Genomic DNA, 13,627 nt, shown 5'->3' with positions numbered 1-13,627 from the left:
ACAGGCCAATGGTAAAGCTTGACTGTCATCTTCCGGGAATGTAAACAATGAAACACCGGGTGTGTTTGTATTGTTGCTGGAGCCGGCCGCAATACACCGCTTCCCACCTATAGCTTTCTTCTTTGCTGTCTCCATTGTTCATTGAACAAATTGCAAAAGATTCACCAACACAGATGTCCAGAATACTGTGGAATTTTGCGATGAAAACAGACGACTTAATAGCTGGCCACCATGCTGTCCCAAAATGTCCTCTACAATCCGTGACGTCATCATACCGAGACGTTTTCAGCAGGATATTTCGCGCGAAATTTAAAATTGCACTTTAGTAAGCTAACCCGGCCGTATTGGCATGTGTTGCAACGTTAAGATTTTATCATTGATATATAAACTATCAGACTGCGTGGTCGGTAGTAGTGGGTTTCAGTAGGCCTTTAAAGGCCTAACTAAGTAAGCAAGTATATATTGGTATCGGTTAATATCGGAATCGGTAATTAAGAGTTGGACAATATCGGAATATCGGATATCGGCAAAAAAGCCATTATTGGACATCTCTTATTGCCATCAAATTGCAGTCTACACTTATCACTTATGTTTGACTGCCATCTACTGGTCACACTTATCATTACACCATGTACCAAATAAAATAGCTTCGAGGTGGGTAAGCTCAACCAAACATATACATTACATTCGGCGCACCGGGTTATAAGGCGCACTGTTGAATGTTGAGGGGAAAAAATTATTTTAAGTGCGCCTTATAGTCGGGAAAATACGGTACTATTGACTTCCTTTGGACCAAAAAAATGTATGTACGTAAGAGAATAAGGGACAAGTTTATGTATTGTGTTGCTATTGTTACACCGTCAATAGCACTTTCCATAAATAAATATTGTTAGTTAGTTAATACATGTGATTGGCATCAGCCGATCCCACTCATTGACGATCGGAATCCACAACATGAAACCCTAATCGAGGCATGTGCTGACTTTAGTGACATACTACTAATAGTTGCTCAACTTCAAGTAAGCCCATGGACTCTGCTTTGTGTGTCTGCAAACAGTCATCCAGAAGATGGACTATGTGTTTGCAGAGAATGGTCTCGTGGCCTACAAGGAGGGACAGTTACTTGCTGTTCAGGTAAGACACTGTCCTCACCTTCATTCTGTGTACAGGGCAGGTATATTTACCGCAAGTATTCTGATACCAGCGTGTACTGTGTTGTTCTTAGTCCATCCAGGCCTACATGGGAGAAGACGTACTACAAGAATTTATCAACTTCTGTCTCAAGTACATGGCCAATATTAAACTGCCCAAAAAGAGGTAGTCCTTCCACTCATCCATGCGGTGTTCTTCACGCAAGTCACCTTGAGTGTCATTTTACGAGTAAAAAAAAAAATCTCAGTTGTGCATTGGTTAAGGCAGGGGTGTCCAAGTCAAGGCTCGTGGGCCAGATCCGGCCCGCGAATGAATTATCTATGATATTTGATTAGTATTATGAATAACTGCAAAATCAATAGTCGAAGATTTTCATAACAGAAGAGCGCTGCTGTTTTTAGGAATCTGCTATAAGAACAATGTTTTTAAGGACCTACCTAGTCAAAGATATTCTACATCAGGGGTGCTCATTACGTCGATCGCGAGCTACCGGTCGATCTCGGAGGTTGTGTCAGTCGATCACCAGCCAGGCATTAAAAAAATAGTCCTAAAAATGAGCGATCATAAATCTTCACTATGACGTCACTTTCGTCACTTGATTGACATTCACGGCACCCGAGGGTCTTCTGAGATGACGCTGGCTGCTGCCAGCTCATTAAAATTACCGACTGGAAGGCGAGAAACACTTTATTTCAACAGACTCTGGCGCCGTACCTGTTGTCAAAACTCCAAAGACCGACTGCACAGTTGCGCTAACAAAACAAGAGTCTCATAAAGCTGGCGTGCACAAGCTAGCAAGCTACGGAGTTTGCCGACAACGTATTTCTTGTAAAGTGTTTACAAAGGAGTACGGAAGCTGGACAAACAAGATGCCAAAAACCAACCACTTTCATGTGGTATTTGACAGAAAGGAGGACTTTTTTTCTCCTCCATTCGAAAATGCGGACGTTTTTAGCACCACTGTCTGATTCCAATCAATGCAAGTCATCAGAATCAGGTAATACACCAACTTATATTCTTGTCTTCATGAAAGAAAGGAATCTATATGTGTTAAACATGCCTGTATTATCTTTAAACACCTTAACTTGTTAACAATATTAACTATATGTATTAAACATGCTTGCATTATCTTTAAACACCTTTAACTTATTAACAATATTAACTATATGTGTTAAACATGCTTGTATTATCATTAAACACCTTTAACTTGTTAACAATATTAACTATATGTGTTAAACATGCTTGTATTATCTTTAAACACCTTTAACTTATTAATAATATTAACTATATGTATTAAACATGCTTGTATTATCATTAAACACCTTTAACTTGTTAACAATATTAACTATATGTATTAAACATGCTTGTATTATCTTTAAACACCTTTAATTTATTAACAGTATTAACTATGTGTTAAACATGATTGCATTATCATTAAACACCTTTAACTTGTTAACAATATTAACTATATGTATTAAACATGCTTGTATTATCTTTAAACACCTTTAATTTATTAACAATATTAACTATGTGTTAAACATGATTGCATTATCATTAAACACCTTTAATTTATTAACAAAAACATATATTTCATAAATAAGTAAATATAAATTATATATATGAATGAGGTAGATCCCCACGACTTGATCAATTGAAAAGTAGCTCGCCTGCAGAAAAAGTGTGAGCACCCCTGTTCTACATGACAAGAACAACAAGCTATTTATTAGGAATTGTCATGTCTTTTGGATCATGTTTTGTTTTGTTTAGTTATTGGACTCTTTAGTTTCTGTTTACGCTCCATTGTTTTTGTTTCCATGGCTACCCATTAGTTTTCACCTGCCCTCATGTCAAGCACTTGTCTCACGCTTTGCACTCGCGCACCTGTCACTAATCATGTCACTGCTATTTAAGCCTGTCTTTTTCTATTGATCGCCCTGGTGACATTATCCTTACTACCTCTGCTACCCATGAGATTCCTGTTTACTATAGTTCATGCCATGCCACAGTAAGTGTTTTTGTTTCATGTTCATAGTTAATTGCCTTTGTGCTAGTCTTTTGTTTTCATTAGTCAAGTTTGTTCTCCGCCATTGTGCGCGCTTTTTGTTTGTGTTAAAATAAGATGTCCTTACACTCACGCCATGACCGGTCCTAGTTCTCTTGCATCTCGGGAAAACAATCACACCATAGTCCACGTATTGACATAATGTCACCAGCTATGTCAATACGTGGACTACGGTGTGATTGTTTTCCCGAGATGCAAGAGAACTTGGACCGGACATGTCGTGAGGGTAAGGACATCTTTATTTTAACACTAACAAAAGGAATAAACAAACATTGACATAATGTCACCAGCTTTGTCAATACGTGGACCAGGGGTCACCAACCTTTTTCAAACCAAGAGCTACTTCTTGGGTACTGATTAATGCGAAGGGCTACCAGTTTCCATCCATCCATTTTCTACCGCTTATTTCCTTTGGGGTCGCGGAGGGCGCTGGAGCCTATCTCAGCTACAATCGGGCGGAAGGCGGTGTACACCCTGGACAAGTCGCCACCTCATCGCAGGGGCTTCCAGTTTGATACACACTTAAATAAATTGCCAGAAATAGCCAATTTGCTCAATTTACCTTTAACTCTGTTATTATTCATAATTAATGATATTTATATTTGTGGAAACAGTGATCATCTTAATGATTTCTCACAATAAATATATATAGAAACCGATAAATATCAATATGCAACACTTTATTTTTATATTTTCTCTAAGTGCACATTTTTCAAATTGAACATTTTCAAATGATCACTTCTAAGACAGTCTTGTGAAATCACAATATCCCATTTTAACTAGCTAGCTACTAACATTTTTTAACAAATCATGAATTACTTTGCACCATGTTTGTACAAATAATAACTCATGTAAAATACAAAAGTCAACTCTCAAATTTTGTCACACTTTGAACTGGACACCAAAACTGTTATCTGTTTCTTTGTCAGTTAGTGAAGACCAAGTCTTTAAAATATTTTCCTGGATTTTCAAATTCTATTTGAGTTTTGTCTCTCTTAGAATTAAAAATGTCGAGCAAAGCGAGACCAGCTTGCTAGTAAATAAATACAATTTAAAAAATAGAGGCAGCTCACTGGTAAGTGCTGCTATTTGAGCTATTTTAAGAACAGGCCAGCGAGCTACTCATCTGGTCCTCATGGGCGACCTGGTGCCCGCGGGCACCGCGTTGGTGACCCCTGACGTGGACTATGGTGTGATTGTTTTCCCGAGATGCAAGAAAACTTGGACCGGACATGGCGTGAGGGTAAGGACATCTGTATTTTAACACTAACAAAAGGAATAAACAAAAAGCGCGCACAATGGCGGAGAACAAACTTGACTAATGAAAACAAAAGACTAGCACAAAGGCAATTAACTATGAACATGAAACAAAAACACTTACTGTGGCATGGCATGAAGCATGAACTATGGTAAACAGGAATCTCATGGGTAGCAGAGGTAGTACGGATAATGTCACCAGGACCATCAACAGAAAAAGACAGGCTTAAATAGCAGTGACATGATTAGTGACAAGTGCGCGAGTGCAAAGCGTGAGACAGGTGCGTGACATGAGGACAGGTGAAAACTAATGGGTAGTCATGGAAACAAAAACAATGGAGCGTAAACAGAAACTAAAGAGTCCAATAACTAAACAAAACAAAACATGATCCAAAAGACATGACAGGAATAACTGCAAAAACCCTAGTCTACGATATTTCCTATGACAAGAGCGCTTCGCTGATTTTAAGATTTTGCTACCAAAACGCTTGATTTTAAGATTTTGCAACCAAAACGCTTGTCAAAGATCTTCTATATGACAGGACTCAGGAGGCTTCTGCCATTTTTAATAACTGCCTAGACCAGGTATGTCAAAGTCAAGGCCCACGGGCCAGATCCGGCCCGCGACTGAATTATCTATGGTCCCCGGGATGATATTTGATTAGTATTATGAATAACTGCAAAGTCAATAGTCTTAAGATTTTCATAACAGAAGAGTGCTGCTGTTTTTAGGAATCTGCTATAAGAACAATGTTTTTAAGGACCTACACTGCAAAAACTGAAATCTAAGTAAGATTAAATATCTCATAAGGGTGATATTTGCTTATTTTCTGTCTAATTCTTCTCACTAATCAGATTTTATGTTAGTGTTTTACTTGTTTTAAGAGTTTTGGTCCTAAATGATCTCAGTAAGATATTACAGCTTGTTGCTGAGATTTGATGACCTATATTGAGTAAAACATGCTTGAAACTAGAATATCAACTGTTGCAAAGCGGTGTCATCAACACTCACAAGTATAAAACTACTTTTTTTCAAGTAATCATTTCTTATTTCAAGCATGAAAAAAAAGAAATCATGACTTTGACACAATTGTCTCATAGTTAAAACAGATGACAGCCAAATGGACTTTGCTGTTTTATTTTCAATGAAACAATAGAAAATACGTACTCATATAGTAGTACAGTTGTTATTAGTGAGAATATACTTATTTTAAGGTATTTTTGGGTTCATTGAGGTTAGCTAATTAGGGACCGCAATGTCTCTTTGGGACAGAGGACCCTATTGTTATTGTAAGGTTTTATTATTATTATTCCGCCGCCTCTTTGAGCTGTAATTTGACCCCCTTAACATGCTTCAAAACTCACCATATTTGACACACACATCAGGACTGGCAAATATTGCGATCTTATCAAAAAAACAAACCCCAAAACTCAAAATTGCGCTCTAGCGCCCCCTAGGAAAAAACAGCAAAACTGCGTGTAACTTCTGGTAGGAATGTCGTAGAGACACGAAACAAAAACCTCTATGTAGGTCTGACTTAGACCTAGATTTCATACATTAACATCCTTCAGCAAAAATCAACAGGAAGTTGGCAATTCTCCCCTTCAAAACAAAAGTTTACTAAAAAAACTGTCACTTTTGGACACACACATCAGGACTGGCAAAAATTGCGATCTAATAAAAAACCCAACCCCAAAACTCAAAATTGCGCTCTAGCGCTCCCTAGGAAGAAAACACAGACACAACTGCTCCTAGGAAGAAAACTCAGACAAAACTGCCTGTAACTTCCAGTAGGAATGTCTTAGAGCAGGGGTGCTCACACTTTTTCTGCAGACGAGCTACTTTTCAATTGATCAAGTCGTGGAGATCTACCTCATTCATATATATAATTTATATTTACTTATTTATGAAATATATGTTTTTGTTAACAAGTTAAAGGTGTTTAATGATAATGCAAGTATGTTTAATACATATAGTTAATATTGTTAACAAGTTAAAGGTGTTTGATGATAATACAAGCATGTTTAACACATAGTTAATATTGTTAATAAATTAAAGGTGTTTAATGATAATACAAGAATGTTTAATACATATAGTTAATATTGTTAACAATTTAAAGGTGTTTAAAGATAATACAAGCATGTTTAACACATATAGTTAATATTGTTAACAAGTTAAAGGTGTTTAAAGATAATACAAGCATGTTTAACACATATAGATACCTTTCTTTCATGAAGACAAGAATATAAGTTGGTGTCTTACCTGATTCTGATGACTTGCATTGATAGGAATCAGACAGTGGTGCTGATACGTCCGCATTTTCGAATGGAGGAGAAAAAAAGTCCTCCTTTCTGTTTAACACCACATGAAAGTGGTTGGTTTTTGGCATCTTATTTGTCCAGCTTCCATACTCCTTTGTATACACTTTACAAGAAATACATTGTCGGCAAACTCCGTAGCTTGCTAGCTTGTGCACGCCAGCTTTCTGAGAGTCTTATTTTGTTAGCGCAACTGTGCAACTGTGCAGTCGGTCTTTGGAGTTTTGACGACAGGTACGGCGCCAGAGTCTGTTGAAATAAAGTGTTTCTCGCCTTCCAGTCGGTAATTTTACTGAGCTGGTAGCAGCCAGCGTCATCTCAGAAGACCCTCGGGTGCCGTGAATGTCAATCAAGTGACGAAAGTGACGTCATAGTGAAGATTTATGATCGCTCATTTTTAGGACTATTTTTTTAATGCCTGGCTGGTGATCGACTGACACACCCTCCGAGATCGACCGGTAGCTCGCGATCGACGTAATGAGCACCCCTGTCTTATAGAGACATGAAACAAAAACCTCTAAGTAGGTCCCACTTAGACCTACATTTCATATATTGACAACCCCCAGCAAAAATCAACAGGAAGTTTGCAATTCCCCCTTCAAAACAAAAGATTTGTAAAAACCGGTCACCTTTTTTCAAACATTATCTCCTCTGAGCGCGTTTGTCGTGTCGGCATCAAACTAGCACAGGAGAGAGATTGAACCCTTCTGATTAAAAGTTGACCAAAGAGTTTTCTTGTTCTATTGGCAGATAATTTTGCTTAGTTCAAATAAAATACCCCTAATTTTTGTATTTTTTTTTCTTGTTTTTGAACACTGAATTTTTGCAGTGTACCTAGTCCAGGGGTCTGCAACCCGCGGCTCTAGAGCCGCATGCGGCTCTTTCATGCCTCCGCCGTGGCTCCCTTTGGCTTTGAAACCGAATGTCAACAAATAATGGTTACTTGATTTATTATATTTCATTTTATTTAGTTTATTTTAATTTAACAGTTGTTATTTTGGAGAGTTCTGGGATCTTGTCATATGAAAATAAAACACATTTTAATATATTGTCGATGGAAATGTATGTCAGAGCCCTTATGCGACATCTCTTGCTGCCATGCAATTGTATTGTTTTTAGCGGTCAACTCCTAACAATGGACGGATCAAAAAAGAGAAACATTTAATTTATTTACATTTTTATTAATTTGCTGTTTTTATTGATGATTAGGTACCGTATTTTCCGCACCATAAGGCGCCCTGGGTTAAAAGCCGCGCCTTCAATGAACGGCATATTTCAAAACTTTGTCCACCTATAAGCCGCCCGGTGTTGTAAGCCGCATCTAACTGCGCTAAAGGAATGTAAAAAAAACAGTCAGATAGGTCAGTCAAACTTTAATAATATATTAAAAACCAGCGTTCTAACAACTCTGTTCACTCCCAAAATGTACGCAAATGTGCAATCACAAACATAGTAAAATTCAAAATAGTGCAGAGCAATAGCAACATAATGTTGCTCGAACGTTAATGTCACAACACACAAAATAAACATAACGCTCACTTTCTGAAGTTATTCTTCATTCATAAATCCCTCGAATTCTTCTCCTTCGTTGTCCGAATTGAAAAGTTGGGCGAATGTGGGATCCAAAATGTCGTCTGGCGCTGCCTCCCTGTCTTGGTGAACGTCACGTGTGTTCGCCTTCTGTCATCCACTGTTCCCACGCAGTTAGCAGTCTAGCTTCGAATGCCCTGTTGACACCAATATCTAGCGGCTGGAGGTCTTTTGTCAATCCACCCGGAATGACGGCGAGTATTGAATTAAGCGCGTAAGCGTGTCTCTTAATGTGATGTTATGAGCTAGCAAATATAACAACTACACTACCCAGCATGCAACGATAGTGACGAGCATGCGCGGTAGCCCTGAGAAGTGTTGTTGTATGCTGGCAGTTAGAATGTGGTTATGAGCACGCTGTGAGTAAACGTTGAGAACTCAGTTAACACGCCTCGTCTGCATTATTTATAATTAGACAGACAACACACTTAATAGGAGCCATTTTGGGGTCTTTACATAAACACACAAATGGAAATGAAACGTCACATATCCCAGCATGCACCGCGCGCTTCTTCTACGGGGAAAAAAGATGGCGGCTGTTTACCGAAGTTGCGAGACCGAAACTTTATGAAAATGAATCTTAATATTTATCCATATATAAAGCGCACCGGGTTATAAGGCGCACTGTCAGCTTTTGAGAAAATTTGTGGTTTTTAGGTGCGCCTTATAGTGCGGAAAATACGGTAGTTGTTTTAAATTTTTCGTCAAATGAATATTCCGCAGTCGTATGCCTTCAGAACATTGGAATGAGTTGATTTTTCATTTTTTTATTCATTAATAAGGGAAGGAACAGTGTATTTTTTTCTAATGTTCACAATAATTTGATGATTTGCTTCGTTATACCCAGAAATAAATCAAATAAGTGTTTATTTTCATAAGTCCTATAGCACAAGTGTAAGGAAACTATAAGTGGTGTTATCGTCATTTTAGGAATCTAACAGAGTTCGCGGCTCTAGGTGGGTTTTATTTGGGGGGAAATGGGCTCCATTGGCTCTTTGTATGCTGAAGGTTGCCGACCCCTGACCTAGTCAAAGATCTTCTACGTGACAAGAACAACAAGCTGTTTATTAGGAATAACTGCAAAAACACTAGTCTAAGATATTTCCTATGACGTGAGCGCTTTGCTTTCCTTTTATTTGTTTTTAAATGTCTAAACAACCTCGCGCCAACCTATCTCTCCGACCTCCTTCAGCCTTACTGCCCCACCCGATCCTTAAGATCAGCCGATCAGCTGCTGTTGACGGTCCCTGACACAAGGCTGAAGCTTAGAGGTGACAGAGCTTTCGCCGTTGCTGCTCCCAAGCTCTGGAACGACCTACCCCTGAGTGTTAGACAAGCCTCCTCTCTTCCTGTTTTTAAATCTCTCTTAAAAACATACTTTTATTCCATGGCTTTTAACACTGACTGATATCCATCCTGCAATGGCGCCCCATAATACACCTGCTGTGAACCTGTTTTTATGTTTTTATTTATTCTATTTTAATTATTATTATTTTTTATCGTGTTCTGTTTGTGTTGTGTTGTGTTTGCTCGGTACTCGTTTTATCTTTTAACCTGTTCATTGTACAGCACTTTGGCTACCCCTGTGGTAAATTTTAAATGTGCTTTATAAATAAAGTTGATTTGATTTGATTTGATTTTGCTGATTTTAAGATTTTGCTACCAAAACGCTTGTCAAAGATCTTCTATATGACAGGACTCAGGAGGCCTCTGCCATTATTAATAACTGCCTAGACCAGGGATGTCAAAGTCAAGGCCCGCGAATAAATGATCTATGGTCCCCGGGATGATATTTGATTAGTATTAGAATCGGCCCGCAGGCCACAGCCTCCTGCTGCTGTTTTGCACGCACCAATATCCCATCAGTTTCGGTGCTAGGAATTTTCAAAATGTGGTCCCAGAGACCCCATTAAGTCATAAAAATGGGGTCCCACAGTACATTTTTGGGGTCCCACTTTTTTGTAAGCGTTTTGAAAACAAATGATATGCATCATCCTGTTATATCTCACATTCTATATTGTGTTTTGGAAAAAAGTTGTCATAAACGTTACTTAATTCCTTAAAAAATAATACAAAAGGAAACACATTTTTATGCATATGTAAATGTATTCAGTTATAAATATTCATTCACTTTCTTCTTTCCTTCATGGATCTAAACTTTACTGCTGCAGGTATTATTTTTATTGTAATATTTTCAGAATGTGTTTGTTCTATTTTTGGCCAAAGTAAGACAAAGAAAACAATCTGAAGTTGTCTTTACTTTTTTAGTTTTAATGCCATGATTTTAATAGTTCGGTCCCGCGTGTGCACAGATTTTCCTCCATGCGGGCCCCTGAGCTAAAATGAGTTTGACACCCCTGGGTTAAAGCGAACGGAGATGAATTCTGCTCTGTTATTCTCACAGGGGCACATTCGTTGAATTTCGCAACGGCATGTTGAACATTTCCCCAATTGGACGCAGTTGCACGCAGGAGGAAAGGATAGAGTTCTACGAGCTGGACAAGGTAAGGTAGCAAACCGACCCTTCAACACAGGAAACCAAGTGTTAACAAATGCATCATTTCTGCCTCCACACAAAGTGATTGAGTTAAAAAAGTCACAGCCAAAAACAGTGTGAAGTTATCAATCAATCAATCAATCAATGTTTATTTATATAGCCCTAAATCACAAGTGTCTCAAAGGGCTGCACAAGCCACAATGACATCCTCGGTACAAAGCCCACATAAGGGCAAGGAAAAACTCACCCCAGTGGGACGTCGATGTGAATGACTATGAGAAACCTTGGAGAGGACCGCAAATTGTTTACTGGCTTTGGGATCTTTTGAAGGATAATGTCATTTTTAGAATCTGGCTTAAAAGTTTGCTTAAAGTAATATTTTTCAAACCAAAAACTACAACAACAAGACCAAAGCTATATTAAGTTACCATTGGTGGTTTACCAGAACATATACTTTTTTTTAAAGTGTCTATATTACTCACAATTACTAATCATATTGAAGAAATATTTATTTTATTTGGCGTACAGACAAGGAGCGCATAAACATACACAAAAACAGTCCAGCAGAAGCAACTAACAATTTACAGTTTTATGTAGACATGTCCGATAATGGCTTTTTTGCCGATATTGTCCAACTCTTAATTACCGATTCCGATATCAACCGATACCGATATATACAGTCGTGGAATTAACACATTATTATGCCTCATTTTGTTGTGATGCCCCGCTAGATGCATTAAACAATGTAACAAGGTTTTCCAAAATAAATCAACTCAAGTTATGGAAAAAATAAATATGCCATGTTTATTATTGAAGTCACAAAGTGCATTATTTTTTTTAACATGCCTCAAAACAGCAGCTTGGAATTTGGGACATGCTCTCCCTGAGAGAGAATGAGGATGTTGAGGTGGGCGGGGTTGGGAGGGCAGGGTTTAGGGGGTAGCAGGGTGTGTGTATTGTAGCGTGCCGGAAGAGTTAGTGCTGCAAGGGGTTTCTGGGTATTTGTTCTGTTGTGTTACGGTGCGGATGTTCCCCCGAAATGTGTTTGTCATTCTTGTTTGGTGTGGGTTCACAGTGTGGCGCATATTTGTAACAGTGTTAAACTTGTTTATACGGCCACTCTCAGTGTGACCTGTATGGCTGTTGACCAAGTATGGATGCATTCACTTGTGTGTGTGTGAAAAGCCGTAGATATTATGTGATTGGGCCGGCACGCAAAGGCAGTGCCTTTAAGGTTTATTGGCGCTCTGTACTTCTTCCTACGTCCGTGTACACAGCGGCGTTTTAAAAAGTCATACATTTTACTTTTTGAAACCGATACCGATAATTTCCGATATTTCATTTTAAAGCATTTATCGGCCGATAATATCGGCAGTCCGATATTATCGGACATCTCTAGTTTCATGTTGTTGTTATGATAGAATATATTCAACGATAGCCAACGCTGGCAATACAAAACTCTATTATTGGCTAAGAAAACATAGAGCTAAAAATGTGCACTGAAAAATGTAAACAGGCAGAAAGGATCCAGCACAAACTTTTGAGACAAGTTTGTGAGCATCACCTAATTAAACTACAGCAGCGACGTATTTAGTATGGATGGCAAAACTTTTTTTCCCCGAATGAATCACGATTCTTAATCTATTAAAAAAAAAATATATATATATATATTTAAAGAAAAACAAATCTGTACTGTTGTTAATGTACAGTCGTGGTCAAAAGTTTACGTACACTTGTAAAGAACATAATGTCATGGCTGTCTTGAGTTTCCAATCATTTCTACAACTCTTATTTTTTGTGATAGAGTGATAGGAGCACATACTTGTTGGTTACAAAAAACAGTCATGAAGTTTGGTTCTTTTATGAATTTATTATGGGTCTACTGAAAATGTGCTGGGTCAAAAGTATACATACAGCAATGTTAATATTTGCTTACATGTCCCTTGGCAAGTTTCACTGCAATAAGGCGCTTTTGGTAGCCATCCACAAGCTTCTGCTTGAATTTTTGACCACTCCTCTTGACAAAATTGGTGCAGTTCAGCTAAATGTGTTGGTTTTCTGCACATGGACTTGTTTCTTCAGCATTGTCCACACGTTTAAGTCAGGACTTTGGGAAGGCCATTCTAAAACCTTCATTCTAGCCTGATTTAGCCATTCCTTTACCACTTTTGACGTGTGTTTGGGGTCATTGTCCTGTTGGAACACCCAACTGCGCCCAAGACCTAACCTCCAGGCTGATGATTTTAGCTTGTCCTGAAGAATTTGGAGGTAATCCTCCATTTACTCTCTGTAAAGCACCAGTTCCATTGGCAGCAAAACAGGCCCAGAGCATAATACTACCACCACCCTGCTTGACGGTAGGAATGGTGTTCCTGGGATTAAAGGCCTCACATTTTCTCCTCCAAACATATTGCTGGGTATTGTGGCCAAACAGCTCAATTTTTGTTTCATCTGCCCACAGAACTTTCCTCCAGAAGGTCTTATCTTTGGCCATGTGATGTCAGAGTTGTAGAAATGATTGGAAACTCAAGACAGCCATGACATTATGTTCTTTACAAGTGTACGTAAACTTTTGACCATGACTGTAGATGCCCATATCTGTTGTACAGATTTACTGAGAAAGGAGAAGTGTGGGATACATATCTTGTTGCCTTATTTGTATTTGACTTTATTAAATGTTTGGGTATAATAAACAAAACCAGCTTTCTTAAAAATAATACAGCTCATCGAGAGAATGCCAAGAGTGTGCA

At 38.4% G+C, this 13,627-nt stretch overlaps 1 protein-coding gene across 4 annotated transcripts in view; it reads left to right on the top strand.

Annotated features, from left to right (window-relative positions):
• pmm2 (phosphomannomutase 2) overlaps positions 1 to 13,627 on the top strand; it is a 35,738-nt gene that overhangs the window by 10,199 nt on the left and 11,912 nt on the right. For all 4 annotated transcript variants that reach the window (XM_061977227.2, XM_061977228.2, XM_061977226.2 and 1 more), the window contains 3 exons: positions 1,058 to 1,134; positions 1,226 to 1,317; positions 10,785 to 10,884. In XM_061977227.2, coding sequence (XP_061833211.1) covers positions 1,058 to 1,134; positions 1,226 to 1,317; positions 10,785 to 10,884 — 269 coding nt within the window. The remainder of the gene's footprint in view (positions 1 to 1,057; positions 1,135 to 1,225; positions 1,318 to 10,784; positions 10,885 to 13,627) is intronic.

The sequence above is a fragment of the Nerophis lumbriciformis genome, linkage group LG16 (genome assembly GCF_033978685.3).
Source record: "Nerophis lumbriciformis linkage group LG16, RoL_Nlum_v2.1, whole genome shotgun sequence".
In the NCBI taxonomy this organism is placed as follows: domain Eukaryota; kingdom Metazoa; phylum Chordata; class Actinopteri; order Syngnathiformes; family Syngnathidae; genus Nerophis; species Nerophis lumbriciformis.
The sequence above is the reverse complement of the archived record's forward strand: the minus strand, read 5'-3'. Positions and strand labels throughout refer to the sequence as shown.